The 26,531-nt window shown below is 38.7% G+C and overlaps 1 protein-coding gene across 23 annotated transcripts in view; it reads right to left on the bottom strand.

Moving 5' to 3' along the window:
• EHBP1 (EH domain binding protein 1) overlaps positions 1-26,531 on the bottom strand; it is a 225,538-nt gene that overhangs the window by 111,155 nt on the left and 87,852 nt on the right. For 12 of the 23 annotated variants that reach the window (XM_065059180.1, XM_065059183.1, XM_065059184.1 and 9 more), the window contains exons 7-11: positions 25,627-25,766; positions 19,490-19,594; positions 18,683-18,805; positions 7,792-8,044; positions 1,374-1,560 (exon numbers count right to left, since the gene is read on the bottom strand). In XM_065059180.1, the coding sequence (XP_064915252.1) occupies positions 1,374-1,560; positions 7,792-8,044; positions 18,683-18,805; positions 19,490-19,594; positions 25,627-25,766 (808 nt within the window). The remainder of the gene's footprint in view (positions 1-1,373; positions 1,561-7,791; positions 8,045-18,682; positions 18,806-19,489; positions 19,595-25,626; positions 25,767-26,531) is intronic. The other 11 variants (XM_065059185.1, XM_065059186.1, XM_065059189.1 and 8 more) reach the window with 1 other exon arrangement.

Below are 26,531 nucleotides of genomic sequence, written 5' to 3'. Positions count from 1 at the left end.
TTGGATGCAGACCTGTTAAAATACCTCTCAAACAATGAGCAATGGGGGCACAACCTCCATCAAGTAACATGATAAAATCTCCTCCACATATGTCTCTTCCTTGCCTGGTAGCACCAGAACGCTTTAGTTTGGCTGCTTAGCTTTGACCTGAGGGCCAGACTCCACCAGAAATCAAATATTTTGCAGTATTTTTCATACAGAAACTCCAGCAAGTGAGATCAAACCCCATCTCAGAGTACTATAAAACTGCTATGCTTTGATTTCATATTTCCCTGGTTGTGGTTTTGCATATTAAGAATAACTTGTGAATTGTGCTTGTGGCCTTACTATGTTGTTTTGTTTTGCTATGAACAGACGCAGATTATATTTCTGCGTTCATACTCTTTATCCTGACTGAGTGGTAAAATGACAGCAAGATCAGAGCCTGAGGGGACAAGGACATGTCAGCAATCTGGCTGAGTAATTAAGCAATGAAATGATAGGTATGAGAAGCAGTTTCATTCAATTCTTTAAGTTCAGCACTTCCAATACAAGGCAAAACAGATGATAATACGAATAAATTGGGCAAGATGTGCTGGAAGGGAAGCCTTCTGTCCTCATCTTCCTACCCTTCAAAACAAGCAATCAGGACACATCAAATTAATTTTTAAGAAAGACCCATTAGTATACACTATTAAGTGCTTATTAAGTTAGCACAAGTGGTGCTAACTGCTGAATCATTGGAGTTGAGCTTCACACGGACTCAAGTTAGCTGTTGTAATCCTAAAATACCTGTGCCTCACATTGCCCTCTTCAACCAAAGTTAACTCATATTTTGCCTTGACAAACATAGATGTATGCTTAGTCTGGACATTCCTAATAAGCAGTTAATCTGATTTAAAGATGACTTTTATTTTTTTAATTAATTCAACGTACCTATAGAATTAGGCATATATAAATGAAACATAAATGAACAGTGTCCAATACTTAAATAATACTCTTAAAACCCAGATTTGTGACACAAATATGGAGACAAACTCTTCAACAGGGGCAAGGCTTAACAGCATTACAATAGATCAAGACAAAGTATTGTTCAACACGATTCTCTTCCTTCTCGTTGGCATATCCAGCTGTCCTGTAACATTTGTTACTGGAAGACTCTTTTCTTTAAAACTGCAGTTGCTGTTACTGTTGTCATTAAATCCTTAAAGAAAAAATACAAGCTCCTACTGCTGTTCTCCCCCTATGAACCAGCAAGTGAATAGAGATGAGCCAACACCTTATTAAGTATAAGGAAAGCTTTTAAGATGGCCTGCAGAAATAAATAGGATGTCTACAATACACATAAAGGTACTGTTAATAACAAAGACAGAATTTTGGTATGAAAAACCTACCTTAGGAGAAGAAGAAAGCTCCCTCGATGCAGGAACAGCTGGCATGTTCTCATTCATGCCTGTCTCTGTCTTTGGCAAGAGATTTGGTGGTTCAGGAGCCTTTCTTTTCATCTTCTTTTCCGGTTCTTGCAGTGGAGCAACTTTAATTAAAGCGGGACTTGATTTTGGTTCATAAAACGGATTTGATCTAATTAAAAGAAGGGAAACATATTTCTTTGCTATCTCCATGGAATTAAAACAGAAAATAAGACCTGTTTAGAGAAGCCAATGACTAAAATGTTTCTAGTATTCCACGTAAGAATATGTTTTGCCTTTACATGCTTTTAGATACTACAATTTAGATACTACAATTGAAAAGTGAGTTACAACAGTTAGAACTGTGTTAGGTCAGAATTTCCTTAAATTTTGTGAAGTCCTGTAAATTGTAGAAATATTATCAATTGCATAAAGCTAACTCTTCGATTATACTTAGATATCTACCAGAGAGTGATCTGACATACTGACAAGCTCAATAACAACAAATTTGAGTGAAGCTGCTGTTCTAATGAACAGAATTAAGAATGCTTCACTAGAACTGAGTTAAGAATCACACCACTATTACATTCACGTTTCAACACACTTCGAGAGGCCTCACTCTTTGCTGCCTAAGTCTGAAAATTTCGGATTCCATGGGGATACAATCCACATTGAGTGTATTTTAAACTCTGCAGCCCACCATTTTAAGCACACTCTTTGGATAATAGTATAAGTATGTAAGTACAAGAAAACCACAGCTGACTTGTGTACGCCTCTCTATAGACACTAGTAGCCATCATCTGCCTATTTTGACAGTGCTTTTTATAACTGAACCTCATTTAAGAAACATCTTCCACCAAGTGGATGCAGTCCAACGAATTATTCTCAACTCTGGTATTCATGTTCCAGCTCCGCATTTGTTCCGCCCTAAGTAAACACTTCCACAGCATTTCCAAATGTTATCTGTTAGTTTGATATATGAAATAATAATTAATACATCAAATAATGGCTTCTATTACATACTTAGAAGAGTCAGAAATTTTGTATCCTGCTAAGGACACATATGCACATTTGCACTTCATTAATAATATTCGCTTTTCATATTTTACAATCTAAAATTGGATTGTTAATTACAAAACTCATATGTTAGTTAACTCCTTTCTAGTCCACACTTCCCCTGCAAGATAGATTTATCACGTATCTCAAACTACATTTATGTAACTAAGTTTCTTCAATTCCCAAAGATCTGTCTGCATACAGCTATAGAGAAATGACGACAAATAACCTCAGCCCTTTCAATGCAACATAAATGCAATGCAATGCGATGCATTGGAAAATTTCAATGCAATGGAAAAATTAGTGCATACGGCATTAGACAAGAGCCTACCTAGCTAGATCCATTTACAAATTTCCTCTCAGGATAAGAGTTTTGAGTTGATACACACTGTTTTTAAGGAGCTACAACAGCAAAATCTGAGCACAAGTGAAAAAACAATTATGCACCCAGTTTCCTTTTACACAACACCAAATTTTTTTCAGTTCTGTGTACTTTTAGTACAATAATGTGTCTTTCAGTCTCATGGACTGATTTTAGGATTTATTTTAATGCTGTTTACCATCACCTTCTTTTCATTGAAAAAAATCAAGCAATTAATAATCCACACTACAAAAATCTATTTATGAAAGACAAAGTTTACTGAAGCATGTAAGTGAAGACCAGGCATAAAACCTCCAGACCTTTCTGAGAATCTGCTGCTGCTTGTTATACAGATCTAAATCCAGATACTGAAGTGAAAGACTAACACTAAAATAACTCATCTGACTGAAGGAAACTTTCAGGTTCACCATCAATCACAAAGCCACCAGTGCAATCAAAACTGAAGGCAACACAAAATAATGAGTTAAATAGAAATGGATGGGTGTTTTCCATGGGAGGGAGGAGAAAAAGGAGAGTATTCAGGCTAGAGTGGAGAATGCACCTAGCTGTCAGTAGCTTTAATTTAGCTGATAGCCCAGTTCAGCTGTCTTCAGACACTATAAAGTTCAAAGGGAGGTGAAAATGAAGATAAAAGAGATAAAGGCTGAAGAACAATGGCTTCTACAGGAGAGGACAAGGTTTTTTTAGTTCAACAAGTTAGCCTTCTGAACAGCCAACAGACACAGCATATTTGGCAGGAAGATAATTTACCTCTGTGAACTTGGAATTAGAAGGGTGTGTTTTTAAGGTGTTAAAATGAATTTGGTGTAGAGAAAAAAAAAACACAAAACAAAACCCCGCACCTTATCAATGAGAGTAAAAAAGTTTGGAAGAGCCACCTTTTGAATTTTTATGCTTGAGAATTGTCTGTGCTGCATGTATGACCTTGAAGAATTGTACACTACTGCATGGAAATGCAGCACAAGGAAGTGCTATAAGGAGACAAGCAACTGCCTTTTTTATTCTAAAGAAGAACTTGCTTGAACCCAGACTAAACCTTCACATTTTGGTGACAGTATGGGCAGAACACACACATGCTTCTTCCCACCTTCCTCTCTGCACCACTTTTAATTTGTCTTACAAATATTGAGAAAGATTTTTTTAAAAAATAAGTTTAAAACAGAAAACCCAAGATCATTCTTGATTTAAGAGTCCATAAATTTTGATGTCACGGGGGTCTGATATATGCAGAGGTTGGTCTAACAGTTTCCACAAGAAATTAGACATGGGAAAAGTCTGGCAGCGAAAGCACTTTTCTCTGAGGTCATCTCCAATACTTTTTGCTTCTGTGAAGTTAATTGATCCACACAATATGATTTTTGCCTAAAGAGATACTAGACTGTCCACTACAAAATTAAAAAAATCCCAGACCTGACAAATTACCTGGCATTAAGCTGTCACTGTCAGTGTGGGGGCTTGTGGCTTCTTGTGCAACAGGCAGCTCAATAGCCTTTCCACTTAGACAGCATTATTCTAAGCCATGCAATGATTAACAAGATAACGAGCCAGAGAGCCAAATAATATCTGAAAGCAAGTTTTATTCTGACCAATTTAAAAATTATTTCAATCAGCATTACTGGTTAACTGAAAAAAAATAAACATTTTATTGAGGAGAAAAAACAAAGCTGTCAGTGTGGCCGGGTTAAATGATCAGGCAATACTACCAATCAGAAGTACTAAGGTTGAAAGCATTATACTTTAAGTAGTTGTGAGCCATGCTATTATCAAATAATTAAACTTAGCTTAGCAAGGTGTGCTTTCCGTTATTAACTGGAAGCCACCTACCATTTTGATTTTAATGTATAAAGTTCAAAAAGGCAAAAGCAGAATTTCACACTAACATTCCTTATCTCTAGATAGGTATGAGGATGTATGTTTTGAGAGCGTAGTTTTACAGCAGAATATTTGTACTGGCTCATCAAAGTCCTTCCGTACCGTGTGATACCTCATTACATGTGTGCTTGTGACTATGCTTTGTTTATGTATGTTGTAAAATCTTACATTATCTTCACAACCATTAGTGAAATATGTTTCAGTTAAGCCAGTTATCCAAGGTAAATCCTTCAGAAAGGCGCCGTGAGAGTAAGTACCTTTTAGAGACTGTTACAAAACTGGAGTCAGAGCTCATTTGAGCAAGCTCCAAGTCCAGAAGCAGCACTAGGGATCTGCCAGAGCAGAGTGGGACAAAGGTCCTGAAGCTAACTGATGTGTCCATCACGACACACCATTGCATTTCACACAAAATACAACAGGAAAACGCCAAGTGGTGCATTAAGTGAACTCCAACGAAACGTTTAAGATGCAGGGATAAAAATACATCGTCCTTCCTGAGCAGCATTACATGTCTTTCAGGAGCCTTCTATTTCTCATGCCTTCCATCTACCAGGTTCAAAATCACTCTCAGGGAAAGCAAAAATGATTAAAAACTACACAAAACAACACAAAAAGGAATCAAAACACAAGATGTTAGGACAGAGGTTGAAAATAATATGCAAATTTTTCTACTGCCGTGATCAGTTTTTCAGCCTTGTCTTGAACATACTGCTCAGGCCAAGTCAACACAGCTTAAAATAGATAAATAGCAGAAGAAATAACAGGGTCCAGAGACGTGTGGTGAAAATGATTAGAAAGATGAAGAGACTTCTGTACAAAGAGAGATTGAAAAAGTTAGCACCATTTAACTCAGACAAGTGACAAGTAATGGTGAACATGCTAGAGATAAATAACACAGCAACTCTTTATGGCAGATAAATCCAATACTACTAAGTATTGTTTTGATAAGTCAGCAGAAGAGATTGTGTATGGGATTGGAAAGATAACTTATTTACAATCAACAAAAGGAAACATTTTGTATAAGATCCTGTTTTCTTGCAGAACTCTCTGCCAAAAATTGACACTGAAGCCTAGACTTAAATAGGATCTGAAAGAAGATTAGCCACTTATGTAGATAATAAAAGCATCAATATTCACGTTAGATAAGAAACAATACACATCTGGACACAAACCTTCATGATTTAGGGCACATAAAAACTACCAACTGGCACTGCCCATGAAAATCTTTACTTCAGTGCTCACCATACCACACCTTAGCAAAAACTTTCTACTGAAAAATATGAAAACTAATGACATGAGGTAAGGCATAATAGTGCTTGTAGGTGTGAGTTAGTATCACAAGTCCGGTGTTCCTAGACTGGAGTTTTATTATCACCCTTATTCTTCCAGAATGTTTCAGTATAAAGACTCAAAGGTTCTCCTGGCCACACTTCTACCCAATACATTTAACAGTCTCCATGTCTTTTTCAATGACATGGCACTCCTGCAACCTGGGAGGAAAATGTGGAAAGGAAGTTACTTTGCGGGGCAGGACATTAAAAACTTATGTAAAAGATGTAAAAACCTATTTTACAGTGCTTTTTGACTCCTTATCCTTCCATGGGACAATGCTTTTATAAGGAAAACACAGATCAGATTTATGTTCAAGTAGAATCCACCTATGGGGACTTTATTTTTATCCTTAAAAAAAAAAGAAACAAAGCAAATGGGGTCATTAAAATAAGAAGGCGGCTTTTGTAAATTAAGAGGTACACAAATCTACTGTCCAGTACACAGAAAAAACAAGGCTGCCTGTTACAACACTGCTACAAGCCCATTTGGCACAGAGTCGCATAGGGTGGAAATGTGAGTATAAATATAAAACAGAGAAAATTCTTCACTTGCCAATCCATGTAGCTTTTGCTCTTTCTGCGCTTCTCAGTTGTTTCTGTCCTCTATACCTGCAACTTTGCAGGTGTAAAGTCTACGCATTCTTTTCTCCCTGCAGATTCTGGTGATCAGTGAATGATCAGGGATGCCTGGTGTGACCATCAACAACAGCGTGATCACACTGTGCTCTGAAGACACAGCCAGTGCTGTTTGTTCAGGCAGTGCCCTGATGAATGGAGCTGGCAGAGGCCTCATTCCCCAATGCCTTTTTTTTTTTTCTCCACAGAACAAACTAGAAATCCATGGCCACAGGACTTTAAAAGGAAAAACCCTGCGGGGTCCTTTGTACATTTCTATTAGAGTACATTGGGATCCTTCAGTTTCCTACAACACAGCCATCAACAGAGAAACACAGTGATGATGTTATGACAACCAGTATTAATAGTAAATATGAAAGCAATGCAAATGTCATGCAACGATAAATCTCATTAAATAATGTAAAACTAAATGTTAATTACAGTTGTTGTCTGTAAAATTGCTTGCATGTAATCACCGTAAACTGTCTTACGAGTGTTGTGGTTGGTGACTAACGACCACAAACAAGGAGTAAGTACATACCTTAAACCACCCAATCTGCACAGCTGTTGCAAAAAGCTCTCACTCCTTGTTATGTTTCTATATTGTAAGGCTGTCAGTGCAAGTTTATAAAAGTTTTATGCATCGTTATGATAAAAGAAAGAACCTAAGAAAGTGCATATTGTGTTATCTTTCCCATTCAGTTTTACGAAGCTCTTAAAAATGTGTGATACAGAGTACAAAATGCTCTTGCTTTTATATATTGCACCAATATAAAACAAACTCTCCATTATCATTAAAAAAAAAAATTATTTCATGTAGTAAAAACAACAGCAAAAATGACAGAAAGGACCAAGCTTTGCTGCTCCTTAATTTTTGGCTCATTTGCAATTGTCAGGGTATTAAGTGCCAAAAAAGTGCACAGGCTTGTTCCCTATCAAGGAATTATTGTTGTCAATGAGACAAAGTTTCCTAATTGATCATGTTCAGGTGAATAGTGTGACTTGGGGGTGTGGTATTTCCTGCTGCTGAAGGATCAGTCTGTCCTAAGCAGGTGCTTAAGGATCACCAAGGCTGAACCGAATATATCTCAATATTAAGCCAGGGATCCCACTAATACTTCCAAAGCTGCTGAAGAATCATACTTACTCATCTAGCTCTTCCTCTTCAGCTTTAGAGGTATCTGCATAGAGGTATTTGCTCATATCCACTGGTCTGACGTTTTTCCTTTTTGCAGGTTGTGGAGGAGAATCCTTTACAGTCACAAATGTTTCAGGCTCAAGGTCTGGCTCATCAAATGGGTTCAAGTACTCTGGGGCATCCTCATCCTTGAAGGGATTGTAATTGTCAGCATAGAAACTTTCTTCTGGCTTTGAAGATGAAGCTATTTTATCATCTGGTTCTACCAAATGAAAAAACCACAAACATTAAACAGATTTAACATAGGAAAAAATTGAAAACATTTTATCAGAAAAGGCCTGCTTCATGACTCTCAATACATAAAGTCCTAGACTTAGATAAATTTTCATGCTTTATTTATTTACTGGGTAACCTTGTTTATTCAAAAATAGATCTTTCAAAAGGTCACTTCATCTAGAGCATATTGAATAGGTTTCATTTTCTCACTAAAGCTCATTCAACCTAATTAGTTATTAGTTTTCTTATTTGTCACATAAATGGTATTGCAACAGAGTTTAAAACGTTTTCCCAAGCTATTAGCCAATTTATATCCTAACAAAATGTTCTTAATTGTTTATTTGAGCTTTTAATAAAGAAAAAGGATATCTTGTATTTTATAATAAAATTACTTTTACTGGATATTAAAAATAGTGATAGCAAGCAGGTGCTCTTTTCATTTCTTAAAATGAGTGAACTAAAAATCAGTTATTAGGTATGATCAGTAATTATATTTCAAAACATGCATACTTTCACTGCTAACTGCTCCTGGTAACAATACAAAGTCTCATAGTAAAAAATTAATTCAAATTAATCCTGAAGAGACAGATAATCAAACCACTCATCTATTGTTTGGGCTGTACAACAAAAAGTTATTAGCAACCTGGAGCTGCATGTTCTTTAGAGTAACAGACACTACAGAAAGAACATCACACAAAAGTGAATGGCTGCTGGATATTGAATAATACAATCCCCATACAGCAATACAACATTTCTTATAGAAACACTTAGTAATATTAATCTTACTCTTCCTGCAGCATCAAATGATCAGAAGCTCAGTTCAATCTTGGATCTGATCTACTTTCAAAATCTATGCAAATAGGAACTTCAATATAGTGTTATTAAAACCCAATTTTCAGTAGCCACTCCCACCTTATTCTTAATGAAAAGCGTTTCCGATGTATGGTTACTAAATTTTAAAGCTAAAAGGTACACTTTACTCAAGAAAAACTAAAAATTATTTGTAGCATGGCTCTAAAGAAGAAAAAGATGGAGTTCTGAGTGTGTTTATCACTAAACAAATATTCAGGCAGACAAAATCCCTAGCCACACAACTAACAAAGGGAAGGGGCAGTGAAAGAACCAGCACTGTCGTTACTTGGTCTTGGATGGATGATGTATGAAGTTGCTAATCTTGGTGAATTGCTAGAAAATATAAGTGTTCTCTACTCTGCCAGTAAACTTGCAGTTCACCCTGTCTCCAGGCAAGGTGACAGAAAGTCCAACCTCACACAGTGGCTGAAGAGGAATATGGTCCCAGATGCGGCAGCAGCTTCTCTTGCATTGGAATAGTCACCAGTCACTATACCAGGGCAAAGGCCTTCTTGGAACAGCTGCAAACTACCAGGGACTGGAAAGATTTCATTCCTAGTGCTCCTCTTCTTCTTGGTTCTTCACATTTGAACCTCGAATACTATGTTATCATATTGTTTCCTACACTATTTCTAAGGATCTCTTTATGAAGTGATGGATCATTTCTCTATGGTCAGAAAGTAGAAATCAAATGAGTTTGGCTTGAAAAACAGGATAGATTAATCAAAATCTTACTTAAGCCCAGTGTGGACCCTCAGGAGATCAATCATGCATCTGAGATTGAGAGTGAGTTCAGCTGGGTAAAACAAAATAAAATTGTACTGCGCCAGACAATACTGCGGGTTTTAACTGCTAGACATACAACTACAGACAGTGCTTTTGCCTGTGCAATTTCCCTCTAGTGATTACTCAGAAAATTACTTTTAAAAATTCCTTTAATTCCAGGTGAGGTTTGCAGTTTATTGTTCTCTCAGCAACCAGGTCCAGGTTAGCATTAAAGCAACATAAACAGCACATATCTATCTCTTATGTATCTCAGAAGTTCTTATATTTAACTTCAGTTTGAGAACACAGCTAACACTGTTTCAAGTCAAAAACTGGAATGAAAAAGGAGACTGATAAGAAGTGTAAACTAGACAATGCACTGAAATGGGATGAGACAAAGGTAAAGTGAGATCACAAGAAGTCATTGTTATGCTTAATGGTCAGTCTTTGCACTATCAAAACGTGTTCTAAAAAGAACAAAATAGTCAAAATTCTTGTGACTAACAGTAAAAAACCCCAAATAATCAGGGTTGCAATAACAGCCTTAGCTAAACATAAAAAAAGAGGTTCTCTTACTGTTTAGACCTCACCTGAATGACATAAAGCAACATTTCAGCTATGTCTTAGAAGATAAACATATATACAAACTACTGCAGGACAAATCAAGATGTGTATTTGCAGCATGTCAGCTGTAGTGTATGTGTTCACTCCCAGAGCAAATATAACATGCGTATCCCTTAATAAAAGGGAATAAACCACTGGGCATTTTTCCTGGGAGAAAGGGTAGTTACTGCACAGTAGGTGATGTGTATTAAGCTCACACCTCAGTTTATGTGTAGTGATTTGTTCATAAGCCCGCATCCTTATAAGAAAGATGCTTCAGAGAAAGCCACAATAAAATAATATTGAAGGTCTACAGTTTAACTGACAGGGCAAAAGAAATCATTAAAGGCAGAAATTCTTAAAGTTGCAAATATGATCAAATAAAGCAATAATCCCTTGACAATATTCTAGATTAAATATACCAGAGCAAAGTCCAACATTTTAAATTGATTCATTCATTTTAAGCTAAAAGTGGAAAAGCGGTTCTACACTGGCTTACTTACATCACTCTAGTGTCCAGTGCAGGTCATCATGGCAAGCAAAAGCTTCACCCTGCTTGCCCTCAGATGTCCAGAGTGTGGGTATCTGTAGGTGAACTAGACCCCTTTATAGTCAAAGCTTGGAGTGCAAAAAGCAAAGCAAAACTCTCAGTGTTCCAAATCAGGTGAGCCAAATCATGCTCTTACTGCATAGACATGCACGACTTGAAACTCATGGTAGTCAGAATACTACTCAAACGATACCCACACATGTAGTGATTTGATGAACTCAGCCAAGCAGCCATGCTTTTGAGATCCACCCTCAAAAGACAGCATCATATAAAGAGCAAAAGTAACCTAATGAAATGCACAAGAATGGCTCATGTATGCCCTGTTCAAACTGTGCAACTTATTCATGTTTTAACAAAAATTTTTGCTACTTTAAACTTTGCTCAAACCTTAAAATATTTTCTCAAGAGAGTGCACAATTACGAATACCTGCTTCTGCAACTCCATATGATGGATAACCACCTGCACATGAATCTGTTGATAAATACACATTATCATATCTGAGCAAAACTTGCTGATACCTCACACACAGTATTCAAACAAATATTACTAGAAGGAATGCCAGCAATGTTTTCTGAAGGTAAAAAATCAGGGCAACAATATCTTCAACCTATGCTGCACGTTTTAACTTTTAATTTGCTTTTAAGTGTGTCCTGGAAATGAGAGTCAAACGCTTTTTTAAATCAGCTACATTTTAAGGGGTAATGCAAATGTTTTTTTGTGATTATTTCAACACTATGGATCAAGTGCTGTGACCCTAACTAGGACAAAATTCTTTCTTTTGTTCTTTGGCTCAACAGTAACTACAGGTTTGGCCTTAGATGGAGAGCATTGCAGATCAGCATTCAGAGACCTCTGGCTTATTATTAAAAGATTTCACAAAATCCTACACGCAGGTTAAAATTAAAAGATCTTCTAAAAGTATCATTTGCTAAAACCTTTTATAGGCAGAATTTTGTAGGAGCTCAACTAGAACCCACTTGACTGCTCATTCCCTCTCCTCCTGTCATCCAGGAAACAGGTTGCTTTCCCCCTCTGCATCCTTCTATGTCCCCACAGGAGGGAAGATCCCCATGAGGGTCCCCACCTGAACCCAAACAGGCTCCTTCCCATGAGGTCTCTGAAACCCTTTAGGACCAGCTTTTATGTCAAGTGTAGGTCACCACTTCGTGAGCCTCTCTATGATAAATTAAATTGCTAGGACAGTGACTCAATGACACTGCTCTTCAAGCTGCAGCCACAGCTACCTTCTGGTATTTTCTAAAGGATCTAATGGTGGTGGAAAGTGCATTTGGGGGTCTGAACATACAACAGATTAAGAGGAGCTTATTTCCCTCTTCAAGCTGATTTTACACTAGGGAGTCAACACAGGTTCCTTTGCTTCCCCTTGATCATTACTCACACACAGCTGAGAAAACAGGACTCCAGTCTCTACTGGAACTAACTAACTATTTCTTTTTTTAATTGCAGCTCTCTACACTGATATTTGGGGGAAAAAAAAAAAAAAGACACCTGCAGTTTGGCACTCCAAGGGTCAAACACACAATAATTTTGCATGGTTAAGTAATAAAGCCACAGGGGTAGGAGTGACAAGAGGAGAGGTAGAAGCATTACGCAGAAACACCAGCTGCTCTTGTGCCAGATTCTGGAAACATTGCTTGCCCCAGCTCCACTGAGAAAGACTACTCATGTTAGTAATCACTCTGGCACTACCTATCTGCATAATCAGCCTTCTAGTTCCCAGAGGATCTCCAAAAATCACCCTGCCCTTCAACCCACTTGCCTTTTGTAACACAAACATATTGTGACACATCCCTTGAAACGAAACAAAACAAAACAAAAAAATCCACCACAACATTACACATACCACTTTTCCGTTGGCAGAAGATGAAAGAACAAGCCCCATGTGAAAGATATTTAGTTATGCCATTTGTTGCACTACTGGCAGGCACAGTCATGATGGTGATGTGAGCAGAGTAACAAACAGCATAGAATAAAAATGTAACTTCTAGAAAGCATAATGATTGGCATCCCTATAAACCACTGATAATTTTATATTACTTTTATTAATACTAACACCAGCAACACATTACTTTTTAATAAGAAATATAAGGAAAAGGGAGAGAGTAATTATTCTCCTCTGTATTTGTTCTTGTACTGCTCTCCTTAGGACTATCCTAGAAGGACTCTGGGGTTTGGTACTGGGTTGTAGCTCTGTTTTCATTTGCAGTGTAACACACTGCAGGGAGCTCAGGAGTCTACATACAGGCAAAGAAACATATTGGTGGAGTAAATGCTGGTTTAAATGAAAGGGGGTGGCAGTGCCAGCAAATAGTTACCCTCATGTCTCAGGTGCATTGCAGGAAACTTACACTGGTCATACGCAACTTCAATATTTTCATTCCCCACCCAAGTGAAAAAATATCTGGAGCACTGAAAGTGTGTTGTTGCTTTCTATTTGCATTTGTTGTATATGTTGACTTCCCCAAGTAAAATATTTTGCACAAAAATTAACTGATTTTAGAGTTCTGTTGCAACATGACTAAAACACAACCCAAAAGGCAGTCCTCATATGATCATCTATGTCTTGTCTAGTATAAAGCTGTAGAGACACACTGTTCAAGAGATTATTTTTGATTTTCCAGATTTCTAATTTCTAGCTGGCTTACTAGATACAGAAGGAATAAGCCTCAATTTGACATGTCAACCATGAAGCACAGCTGAAGTTTTTTTTTCAGGCAAGTTGTTCATATGGACATTCACTCCACTGTACATATAAGATGATTTACACTATGGACTTTTTAAACCACAGAAGCATCCAGAGACAGCTTGCTGATAACCCTCTGCCATACACCACACCCACAGTGTGCACATGGATGCTGGGAGCACTCACGCCTTTAGTTTCACTCCACCCTGCATTTCCAGGGTTAGGCGATTATGGGATTAGGAAGATAGAGGGAAAGCAGCTGGTTTGTGAACAGACACAAGAAATATCTGTCTAGGAAACAAGTATCCACTGGCAAGTAATCCTCCTTTCTCTTTGAGTGACTGTCAATAAACACATATTCATAGCCTGGGTGTCTCTAAGCACTCTCTAAGTACACAGGTTACAGGCTTAATAGGAATATCCCTGGAATATCTCTGCCAAATGGCACGTTGTGCCTCCTAGCATCTGATGGCAAAGTACTCGGGAGGCTCCAGACAACTGCTCTGCAGAAGCTGGAGAAATTTGGTAACAAATTCTAAGGAAAGAATAGAAAAATATTTCATTTCTGCATGCATAAAAGGTTAATCTCTTGATTCAAGCAGATCACAAGAGAAATGACACAGATCACGTAACTCTTTAAGCCTGTAGGAGAAAGTCTGCCTTAAACTCCTGAACCTCTCTCATGGTCCCAGACTCCTGGAGTGGCCACCAAAAAGGTCACATACACCTAAGGATGCAAAAGCAAACAGTGGGCACAGTCTCAAAGAGCTTCCTAAAAAACGGATGGCTGCAACGGAAGTTCCACTGAGGTCTCAAGAGTAGAAGAAATGTCCTAAATCATGAGGGAATATACCTGCAGCCAAACGGAAAACAAACAGGGCAGCTGTCTGCAGCCGAGCAACAGGGTAAGAACAGCCTTGGTATCATGTAGCTCCATAACACAGTCCAACAAAAATGGAAATCTCCCCAAAACAGTAAGGTCTAGGAGGACCGCATGTAGAGATACTGATCCAATTAGCCAGAGACATACGTAGCAGATTCCAGCTGTTGCTGAAGACCAGAAAACTTTTAAACTAATTTGTCTCAGCACCTTTTTTTCCTCCTTAACCTTTCTGTGAAGGAAGAGGACTGGAGGAAAGACATGTCAAGAAGGCCAAGCAAGGGAAGATGAACACAAGCAGTGCCCATTCTAGTGAGAAGACACTCCACTCTGGAATGGAAGAGCCAGCACTTCTCAGAGGTGACTAAAACAGTTTCTGGGGAGCCACTAATCAGAAAGTAAAAGCTTTAAAAATGTCACACCAGATGTCCCACTCTTTGTCTGACAGCCTGAAATGTCTCAAGTCTTCCACTTGCTTCAGTGCTCCAGGAGGACATACTGCTGTCACATGAACCTGACAGAAGTTCCATCCCTCCCAAATAAAATACCCCTTATGACACAGTAGGAAGAATCTAGTGACACCCTGTTAATTAAAATCACTGTCATGTTGTTGTACATCGACTGCTGGATGATGGTGACAATGTGTGGGAGGAATGTTTGGTACACACCCAACAATTCAGCACTGCTGCCTACAGCTGTATAGATGGGACTTCTTTGGGGACCCAACAGTCCAAACTATGAGACTGTCCAAGTACGCAGTACAGATCCATGGGAACAGAGAAGTGTCAATGACTGTGACTGAAGGTGGCAGTAAAGGTTAGATGACACCAAAGGGATCAGAATCACCTGAAAGAACCTGCCCCACATCTATTGGGAATCTTTTGGGAACATAAGCAGGCTGGAGTCTTGGATGCAAGCTGCTCACATAGAACTTGACATGAGATGCCAAGCTAACCTGGCACTAAGAAACACCACCAGTTTATAACTTTCTGTCCCTGAGATGACAAGGAACCAATTCTTAGTCCTTATATTTTGTGGTCAGAAGACCTGCTGCTTTCTGTCAGTGCAGGTTCTCCCTGGAAAGAAAAGCTGGGTTTGGAAAACAGCAGTTTACACAGGATGGGACTTGTACAGTTCGCTCCAGGGAGAAGGGAGCTCTTCTTGCTGAAGCAGAGAAGGAAGAAATGAATATAGGTCAAGTGTCTTAGAGCAAGTTGTGTACGGACAACTAGACGCATGAGAATTGGTGTTTTATATCCCTGGTTATTCTGACTCCTTCTGTGATCCCAAGGGAATTCACAGCTGAGGAACAGACAAGAAATGAAGCCAAAGATCCAGACACTAGAACCTAATCCACATATATTGATATCTACAAAGCTGAAACAACTCACTTCTGCAGCTTTAGAAACACCTGACAACTTTACAGGAGGAAGAAGGGGCACAGGATAGTGGCTTTATGGCTTCAATTGTGGTTTACCTTGACTTCAGTTAAGCATTTGACACAGTCTCCCACAGCATCCTTGCTGCTAAATTGAGCAAGTGCAGTCTGGGCGATCGGGTAGTGGGGTGGACTGCAAGCCGGCTGAAGGAAAGAAGCCAGAGATTTGTGGTCAATGGGGCAGAGACTTGTTGGAGGCCTGTATCTAGTGGAGTGCCTCAAGGGTCAGTACTGGGGCCAGTATTATTCAATATATTAATCAATGACTTGGATGAGGGAATAGAGTGTACTATCAGCAAGTTTGCTGATGACACCAAGCTGGGAGGAGTGGCTGACACACCAGAAGGCTGTGCTGCCATCCAGAGACCTGGACAGGCTGGAGAGTTGGGCAGAGAAAAATTTAATGAAATATAACAAGGGAAAGCGTAGAGTATTGCATCTGGGAAGGAACAACCCCAGGTTCCAATATAAGTTGAGGAACGACCTATGAGAGAGCAGTGTAGCAGAAAGGGACCTGGGGGTCAGCAAGATGACCATGAGCCAGCACTGTGCCCTTGTGGCCAGGAAGGCCAATGTCATCCTGGGGTGTATTAGAAGGGGGGTAGTCAGTAGGTCGAAAGAGGTTCTCCTTCCCCTCTATTCTGCCCTGGAGAGACTGCATCTGGAATATTGTGTCCAGTTCTGGGCCCCTCAGTTCAAGGACAGGGAACTGCTGGAGAGAGTCCAGCACAGAGCCACGAAGATGATTAAGGGAGTGGAGCATCTCCCATATGAGGAAAGGCTGAGGGAACTGGGTCTCTTTAGTTTGGAGAAGAGGAAACTGAGCGGTGACCTCATATATGTAACGGGCAAGTGTCACGAGGATGGAGCCAGGCTCTTCTCGGTGACAACCAATGACAGGACAAGGGGTAATGGGTATAAACTGGAACACAAGAAGTTCCACTTAAATAGGAGATGAAACTTCTTCTCAGTGAGGGTGACAGAACATTGGAACAGGCTGCCCAGGGAGGTTGTGGAGTCAAAACCCACCTGGATGCCTTCCTGTGTAACCTTATCTAGGTGTTCCTGCTCTGGCAGGGGGATTGGACTAGATGATCTCCAGAGGTCCCTTCCAACCCCAACCATTCTGTGATTCAATGGCCTGATACAGAAGACAGAGCAATGCCCCTGTTTGAGAAATACAAGCTGTGAGACTACACCACCACTGAAACATGACAGGACTTAGATCACCATACACATTTGCATTTGTGGAGTCAGAAGGCAAGGAAGCCACATTGTGAGTAAACATTCAGCTTGTCCAAAGAAAGAGAATAACGACAGGTAGAAACTGCAGCTCAGAAATACAACCTCATTAGACCTGGCATTAGAAATCCCACAGCTGTACCCTGGGCTGCTCCTGCTCAGTGTGGTTCTTTTCCACCGCCATTACACAGTGGTTTCTGAGGTTTGGTCAAAAGTGGCAAATGCTCCTTGGTATTTTCTGTGGGAAGAAAAGTCTTGGAACTTTGAACAGGAAAGGTTGAATACAAACTTGGGACTTAACTATGGATTGGCATTTCAAGTAGCTGCAAGCTAAGAAAGTCATATGCCCATTTTTGATGGCAGCAGATATAAGCCTGTGTATCTGGATATGGAGTTGAAGACAGTAGAGATGCCTACTGTCTTGATGCTCCTTGCTGGCTTTATGGCTGAAGTCTTATCAGATTAAAAACTTACAGAGGACTTATTTCTCACTCAAACAGAACAAGAATAGGCATGTTGGTCTGAAAAGAGGATTAACACCTACCACGTGGTGCAAGGCACAATGCCAGAAGACACAACCGAGGAAACCATAAAAGCAAAAAAGGAAGAATGAAAGAGATACAATTAAATTACAATAAAAAAAGATTAGTGCTAACCAAGAGTAGCTGTGATGCAGTGAAGATTGCAGTGAAGGAAGTTAAGATAGAAACCAGCATCCATATGGAACAACGCTTGAGAGTCTGTGTTGCTCATTGTGTTGGTTCAGCTGGGACAAAGTTAATTTTCACAGGAAGCTGGGAGGGGCCACAGCTAGGACATCTGACCCAACTTAGCCAAAGGGGTATTCCATACCATAGGACATCATGCTCAGTATGAATCTGTGGAAGCTGGCTTGGGGAGGGTCTCACTGCCTGGAGAATCTCTATTGCACAGGTCTCCATTGTTCCAGGATTGGCTGTTCAATCACAAACTGCAGCCCAGTGTCTCCACTCTTCCAGGATCAGCAGTACCAGATCTGAGTTCACAACTGCTGCTTGGGAGTGGGCTGGGCATCGTTTTTAAGGGTTGGTGAGAGACTGCATTGTGTATCCCTTGCTTTGTATATTCATCCATTGTTAATATTGTTATTGCGTATCTTTTCCTTTTTGCTGTTCTGTTAAACTGTTTTCAACCCATGAGTTTTAAGTTTTGTTTTGCCGATTCTCTTCCCCATCCCATCAGGGAAGCCAGGGGGAGGGAACGGGGAGGAGTAAGCATGCGGCCTCATGGTCCTAGTTGCCTGCTGGGGCCAAACAATGACACTCATTTATACCACATAAGGTGAGTAGCAGTAACACATGAGATAGGTCTGAAAGTCTCTGGTTCGACTCTTAGCTGGTAGTCCCCAGTGGCAAATACACATAAGGATGCAACTCAAAGGATAAATCAATTTTCTAGTGGCAACTGGATCACTGCTACTGCTACCTCAGTACTGCATGTAATAATTATATTTAATCAAAACATTTTTCATTTGTAGCCCTACAATAAAAAAATCATGTTTCATTAAGCATTTGCAAATAATGATGAATTATGTAATAGAAATCTATTACCTTCTGCATCAGGGTCTCCAAATGGATTTAATTCTGCTGTGTCAGGGTCACCAAAAGGGTTCGTACTAGAGTTGGTCAGGTCTTGCTCCTCTTCGTCCAGAAAATTAAGCTTATTGATAAGCTCTAGAAACAAGTTGGAATATTGTTTTAATATAGATAGAAACTGTTCATCTAATATATTTCAAGCTCAAAAAGCTTTGTATCAACAATCCCTCAAAACACTGCACCAGGGTATGGCACAAACTGCACAGCTAAGCTAATGCATCTCAGTAGTACACCAACAAAAGAGAATTTAAAAAAGAAAAACAAACAAACAAACAAAAAACTTATCTTCACTGATCAGAACTTAATAGAAGGCTTTCTTCGTAGAGATTTCTCTTCATTAAATAAAAGTTGCAGAACATCTAACAAGCTAAATGTTAACTAGTGGCAGAAAATTTTAAGTTTTGGATACAACATGCATGTAAAATCAGAGAGGGGACATTTTGTCGAGTTAGAAAAGTCACCTAATACTGACTCCACAACTAATGTTTTAGACTTGGGGTTTGTTTTTCGTTTTGTTGTTTGTTTTGGTTTGTAATTTTTTTTCTTTCTTGTTCATTATCAGATGGCAAACTGAGCTGTAGAGGAACATAGGCTCTTTATCGTGTTGCTACCTGTTGGATGCACTACAAATTACTGAGAGTTATGCTGGGTGGAAGCACAGAGATAAAACTGACAGCTGAATACAAGCAGGAGTCAAAAGGTAACAGGTCTTAGTAAATACAGACAATCGGAAACAGAAAGAAAGGAGGAAAGCTCATAGACCTTCAGAGGAACTGGCTGATTTAGCTGAAGGCATATTTGCTCGCTTTATGCAGTCATCTTGATCTTCATCTAAGCTGCTCAGAGCATTCAACTGGTTTACAATTTCTGTAAATAGAAGCCAGTCAAGACAAACGTAAGGCAAGGGCATTTAATGAAACAGAAGTGGAACGAACACTGTTACTAGAAAGAGAGAAAGGGAGAGAGAGGGTAAAAGAGAAGACACTCAGAATTAATTAAAAGAATACATTTAGAACAAGTCCTTACAAGGATGCACCTACAGCAAAGCACCTGTGTAGGTGCCTCAGTGACAATTTAATAAGAAACCCAGGTAATAGACAAACAAAACCTTGGTGGGTTCCTGGTGTTAGCAACAGCAATTAGTTGTGTGAGTATGCACACCAGTTCAAAACTTGGGTATACAAGATATGATTTAAAGAGTTTCCCTGGTCATGAAGAAAACTTGAATTTTAAACCACTGTTAATCAACACAAAACAGCCCCAGAACAATTTACCTCCCTCTCAAACCCTTAAGGCTAAAGAAAACTAATACTTAGACATACATTTTATATAGTTTATTTATTTATACACACACGTTCTATTTAAAATTTACAATCAGTCACCATTAAATTCTGACCTATGGCGAGTTGAATTTATTTAATAATTCTAAAATATATGATCAGTATTGTGCTATAGGAATGCATTCTGAATGTATATATTGGTTGAATTTGCCACTATAATGCTATGTAAGTAACATCTTAATGTTTTGTAAAATCCTATTTCACCTTCTATCCATAGTGGACAACTCTGAATTGCCACAAACTAATAATTTTTAAAATGTATTAATGTTTACTTCTAGCCAAGACATTGATGCTTCCATAATTTTTGAAGTAAAGAAAGAAACAAACAAAAAACAATTATGTCTTAGTGGTTTCTGCTCTAAGGGGAAAAATTAATCTGTGATTCTTTGCTAAAATCTTATCCACAGCATCTGACAAATGCAGTTTCTATAGTAATGGGGATTGAGCCTGGAGCATCACTGAAAGCCCTCAGGCACAGGTTTCTGTGGAGAGGGGACAGCCTTCCTTGTTCTTCTAGATGACAAACACGCAGGAGGAACCTGTGCAGGAGACATGATCCTGCTAGTTAAACACCATTGCCCCTCTGGCGGGTTTTTTCATCTCCTGTCTTCTCCCAACAAAATAAATGGATGATGTCTTCTGGTATCGCCAGTGAAGTTAAAGCTATGAGTATGCCTTTACTGCACACTTATCATGACAATCATTCTTGGATTTCCTTTAAACTACCATTTCTCGAGTACACAAGAAGTTACTCTTTCAGAAGGCTTTTAGTTTGCTGGTGTTTTGAACTTGACTTTTCTCATGTGGCTTTTGTTCAGGAAAGGAAACCTTTGTCACTGACTCTCATAAAGTAAACTATGAATTAGTTACAAGGAGCAAGATATCAGGCTGAGGTAAAAACTGAGTAGTATTGTGACTGTCTGAATTCATGTTGGTGCCCACAGCCACCCAGAATTTCCTATCTCATGCTTTTTCACAGGGTAACATCTTCATCAGTTGACACACTGACACAACTTTTAATTTCTTGCCTTCACAGACAGCATAAAGAACCTGAAGCCAAAAGCAGAGTCCAGAACCTGGAAATATTTCAGTCATATGGTTAAAAACTTCTTTTCCAAATTTAAACTGCTTTGCAAAGATATGGCAATCTGCAAATTACCAAGTAAAATTATCTGTTCTGCCAATATCTGCTGGACAAAAGCTATGCTGACAATGACAAAGCCACAGTAGAATTACTCTTGACTGCACCTCCTGATCTTGACCTTAAAGCAAAAATCTACTTAGATGGGATTACATTTCTATCTATCTACAGAGAGTTATTTCACCATCCTCACTTTCTTATTTTCAGCTCCAACAAACAAGACTACTGCCCTAAAAAATAACACCAAAACTGCCCCAACTTAACTTTATAAGTATAAAATCATATCACCTTAAAGATCTGAACAATATAATACTATCTTCTGGGAATTTTAAAAATTGAAGTCACAATGGAAAATACCTTGCTGTACTCAAATAAGATAAAGTTGACCTTATGAAACAGTAATACAAATGAATTACTAGTTTACAACAGGTTGGGATGCTGACATGATTTATAACTTATTTTGCCAAAATGTGAAAAAAAAAACCCAAAACCAAAACAATTACAACTCAGTTTTTATTGTCAGAAAATAACAAATTAAGTTCAGAGTTTTAAAAAGAGGGAATTCTTTGATGTGGTCTCAATCACCTGGTCCCATCTGCCAAACCAAACACCTGTACACACTACAATGTTTCTCATTACAATATTAAATGGTTTATGTCATATTTTGGAGTGTGGAAATGGTAGGTTGGAGATTTATGTCCTATATTATCTTTTATGAATCTCAGTATCTACAAACGTACATTAGCTTGTTCTACAAGTATGTCATATAAATCACCAGGTTTGTTTTTTCATTGTTCTCTCTTGCCTTTTTTTTTTTTTTAAGCAGCTTGGTGCTACTGACAAAGAAGATTAAAGGTATCAGAAGTTTACATGGCAGGTAGGGTTTTGCAAATGGCAACAAAGGGTTACACATATTGCTCTCCAGAAGCCTGCTCTTGAAAAACACTGGCATTCAGACTCCTACAATAGGCACATGGGCATGTTGCTGACTTCGTGTGGCACCCCAGAACAGTTGCCGTGCTCCTGTGCAGATGGGGCACGAGGCAACTGTCAACTTCAGCATGAAGCTCTACATGTCAATTAAAAAATTAAGAGAAGCAAAGTATTTACTACTACCCTAGGTTTGTGAGCTATGAGCCACATTTTTTCAAGTACACTAGGATGCCTTGTCTTCAACTGAAGACTAAGGACAGGATAATTCTGGGAGGTTTAAATTCATCTATATTAATTGTGTGGAAGCAAAATATTTGAAACTTATTTCATGGCCACAAACACCATCTTCAAGTTCACATAAAGTAGAACAGTTAGGTGGAGATACAGCTTTTACACACAAAAAATTTAAACAAGAAATATTGGGCAGGAAGGGGAATAGTCAGAGATGAAGGGAGTTGTTTTTTTTTTTTAAATGAAAGTGGTACTTCAAACAGAAAACATCTCTTAGTCTGATTTTAAAGTCAGTTGTATGGCAACAGCTCACATGTTGACCACACCAAATTCCACAGTGCCTTTGAGGTAGGTCAGTATTGTGCCACTTATTTCATCGCTGAAGAAACAGAGGCACAGATACTTACCCAAAGTTAGGCAATGCATCAAGGAAGAGAAACAGCATTTCCTAACTCACCTGCACCACCTAGAGCCCCAGCGAGCAGGTCTCTTCTGTTCTCCTAGTGGTGGACATATATTTATTCATCTATAAAACCATAACTTTGAACCCAATAAAGGAATTAATTAACTTTTGTACGCTGAAAAAAGGAACAATGTCCCTGACAAAGATCTGCATTAGCTCCTGTAGCTGTGGCTTGAGAATGACAATGTTTCAGTTGTCAAGTCATCCAACGTTTCTGTGAGAAGACCTTGAGTTAAAAGATAATAACCCCTTCTGCTTTATTACTTGCTCTTCTTCAAAGCCTGCTTACAAACATTAACCATGACATACTCCCATCGTTTCTGTGATGTAGTTATAGTCAGTATCCCCATTTTACAGTTGGGAAAACAGGCACACAGAGGCGAAGTGATTTGCCGCGGGGGACTCTGAGTCAGTGAAGGCATTCCAGCTTGTTCGGCTGCCAACACCCTAACATGGCAACAGATGAGAAAATGTTGGGAGCAGAAAGCTTTCAAAAGGGTTATGTAACTTCCCCAATTAACTTTATGGGACTCTGTGAACATAATTATTTTTGAAAGAAATTTGAAAGGAGTACTTTACTACATCAGTTTTGTTCCATTTCCTTCTTTCTGTATTTCTTCCTATTTTTCTAAACTGATTCCTACTTCTTTCCCCCTTGGTTCCTCAGCTCTTCTTCTTGTCTTAGTTTTTCCAGTTCATTATATTTATTACAGGAGTCTCTCCAACTGCCAATGAAATCAGTCTTGAATACATGTTGAAATAGATACTTCACATTTTATTATTAATGTTTACTTACTGCCCTATGTTTTATGCTCTCTCATTTGCTTGGGAAATGACGTGCACTTCTTCAACATTCCTCTCATCCCTCTCCTTGTCTAGCGTGGGAAAAGTTACCCAGAATAACGAAGGAACTCAGCTGTTGTAACCAACACAAGAAGAAGTTCAAGGCTGACCTTTTCCCCTGCTCAGGTTCCCTTAATGCTGCATCTACAAAAAACCCAACTCGAACCTCCCATCTTGTATCATTAGACAACAGTACCAGAACAGGCTGAACAATGAACAGATATGGTGCCTTTTGGAAGTATTTTCTTACTTCTGCTTTTCAAGTAGGTATCATAGTGTTTGCTTAGAACAGATAATTTTGGCCTTTAGAACAACAGATGGAAAAGCTGAAATGCCTCTGAAAGAACTTGAGCTAGGACCTCATGTTGCAACATCAGACAGCTCACCATTCCACATCCACCTCCAGGGATGTTCACTACAGAGCCAAAGGACAGTGAACAGACTCAACTAATCTATATCAACTTTTTCTTTGTTCAGGAATCATTTGTTGGCTTGTGTAGATGCTGAACACTGCAAAATCAATAAAGCTAAGGAGCAAGATCTGCAGTAGTTGTCAACTACTGTCCTTCTGCACATGGATTTTCCATAGCAGTATCTAGGCGTATCTTAATAAAACACTTCTGCACAATACTTTCTATAGAGACTTTACGTAGCCTCTCCTTTACGTGCCCTTGTCTGTGATTACTGGACGGCCTGGCAAACAATCAGGTTTTGATTGGTGTTCTAACACACACCTCAATTATTCTGGTTACACTGGGAGAAGGAGAAGACCTTGCAGAATTATTTCAGTGTGACCAAACTGGTATTTCTCTGCTCTCTGACCAAGAATATGTTATTTCTGTCTCTCAAATATTTAATTCTGGACTTTCCAATCTGGTCTGTGCCAGACACATGCAGTATAAGTAGCGATTTGGTCAGGTTACAAAATGTTTAATTGAAATGTAAAGCATGGAGAAAACGTATTTGCATCCTTTCACAACACTAAATATAACTAAGTAACAACCGCTTCGGGCTGAACGTTTGGATAGCAACAAAAGCTCAAAAAGAAGAGATGTAACTAGTGTGTTGTAACACTGAACCAACATTCTTTGGGATTTTTAAGAACAGATCTGACAATTCAGTTCTCTGCTTGCGATGTTCTTCCCCACTTTAGAAAAGTATCCCATTATTTCAACAGATGTTTTTAAAGAACATTGGCAGGTATGAAGGCTGCCACCATAAGTTGTCTTTTACTGATTCTTTTACCCTAAGAGTTCCCACAGAACACATCTGAAGCAGTGCTATATAATGATCTCCACCAACAATTTAACATCATCACATCCTGAGCTGACCTGCATCAATTAGTTCAGCTATCCTGGACACACTAAGAATTTTCATCAGTAAGCAATTCAAATGTAGTTATGCTATGTCACTTCAAACAACCTTACTATCAAATTCCATTCAAGTCCTTTAGCAGTCTCCTGATTGCATTTCCACAAGGCACCCCCAACCAAAAGGCTGCCTGGAATTACCATGTTATTGAGCAGAACCTCAGCACCTACCCACGGCACAACTCATTTCGCAGTTATTCTCACAAACTGTCTTCATTATTTCACTTCAGCTCATCCTCTTGCCTTCTCGCTCACTGACCCTTTCCCTCCATCTCTTTACTCCTCTGTTCACACTGGTTCTTTGCTTCCCTAAAATGGTAAGTACTTAGTGCATTCTCCCCTAAGAACAGAACACACACATATCAACGCTCTTCACACAAAAATCAATGCTCTTAAATTCACAAATACTAAACTTTGCTGAGTTATGGATGGGTCCCTCTTCAAACTATCCTAAATTTTGTTTTGGTTTGGATTTTTTAATAATTAAATACAAATACAGCTTAAGGACAAAATTTATGGAACTCAGCTGGCAACTGGCAAAGGAAACTATATTTTACCATCCCTGTAGCAAAACCAACCTGTAATTTTTGCAGCCTTTTCCTCTTGATTCACTCTGTTTTCTTCATCTTCTTCATTGTCTTCCTCAAAATCATCTAGATTTCCAATATCAGCTTGTTTCATACTCATCAAACTAGCCAGGCTTTGCATGTCTTCATCCCTAAATAACAAATTTCAAACAAGGCATTAATATGCAGTCTGTTAATACCACATCTGATACTACTGCATTATTAAAATCCTTTAAATATTTTTATGCTTGCTTTTCTCCAGGGAATCTCTGATGTCAGATCTGATCTTGAATACAGTGAAAGAACAAAATAAATGCACTTGTGTATTAGTTTCTAAAGGGAAGGTTTCCTGTTAACAAAATTCTAAAGGGTAAAACCAGTCCTGCTGTGCATTAAGATTCAGTTTAATAACTGTTTCTTAAAATTTTAAAGCAGTCCAGAAACACTAGTAAGCACTTATCTGGTCTCCTTTGTTTGAAATGAAAATGCTTGGTCAGACTTACTGTCCATGTGGTGCATGTGACACCCATCACTATATTCATTCAGAACTCTTGACACTGTTACTGAAATCCCATTTCTAAATATCTGAATTCATTACCAAGGTAAAAATATAATATTACATATCAATGGTCAATAACAATTCTTATTTCACTGTATCTCATACATACATCTGTCACATAACTGTACCTTTAATATCAAATATATGTTTGATGAAAAGATAACAGCAGTCAAAGACTCAGAGAAACGTATGATCTATGTTTGCTTCATAAAAAACCCCAAGATTTTTGAAGAACATGATGTCATTCTTGAAGCAACAGCAGTCTTACCTCTTTTCTTTTAAAACCACTTCAATTTATTGGGATTAATCAATTTTTTTTAGCACCTTCAAATAAGTTACACCAGAGATTGCCTGGCAA

Source organism: Columba livia, chromosome 3, assembly GCF_036013475.1.
Source record: "Columba livia isolate bColLiv1 breed racing homer chromosome 3, bColLiv1.pat.W.v2, whole genome shotgun sequence".
Classification (NCBI taxonomy): domain Eukaryota; kingdom Metazoa; phylum Chordata; class Aves; order Columbiformes; family Columbidae; genus Columba; species Columba livia.
This window is presented reverse-complemented; position numbering and strand designations above follow the sequence as displayed.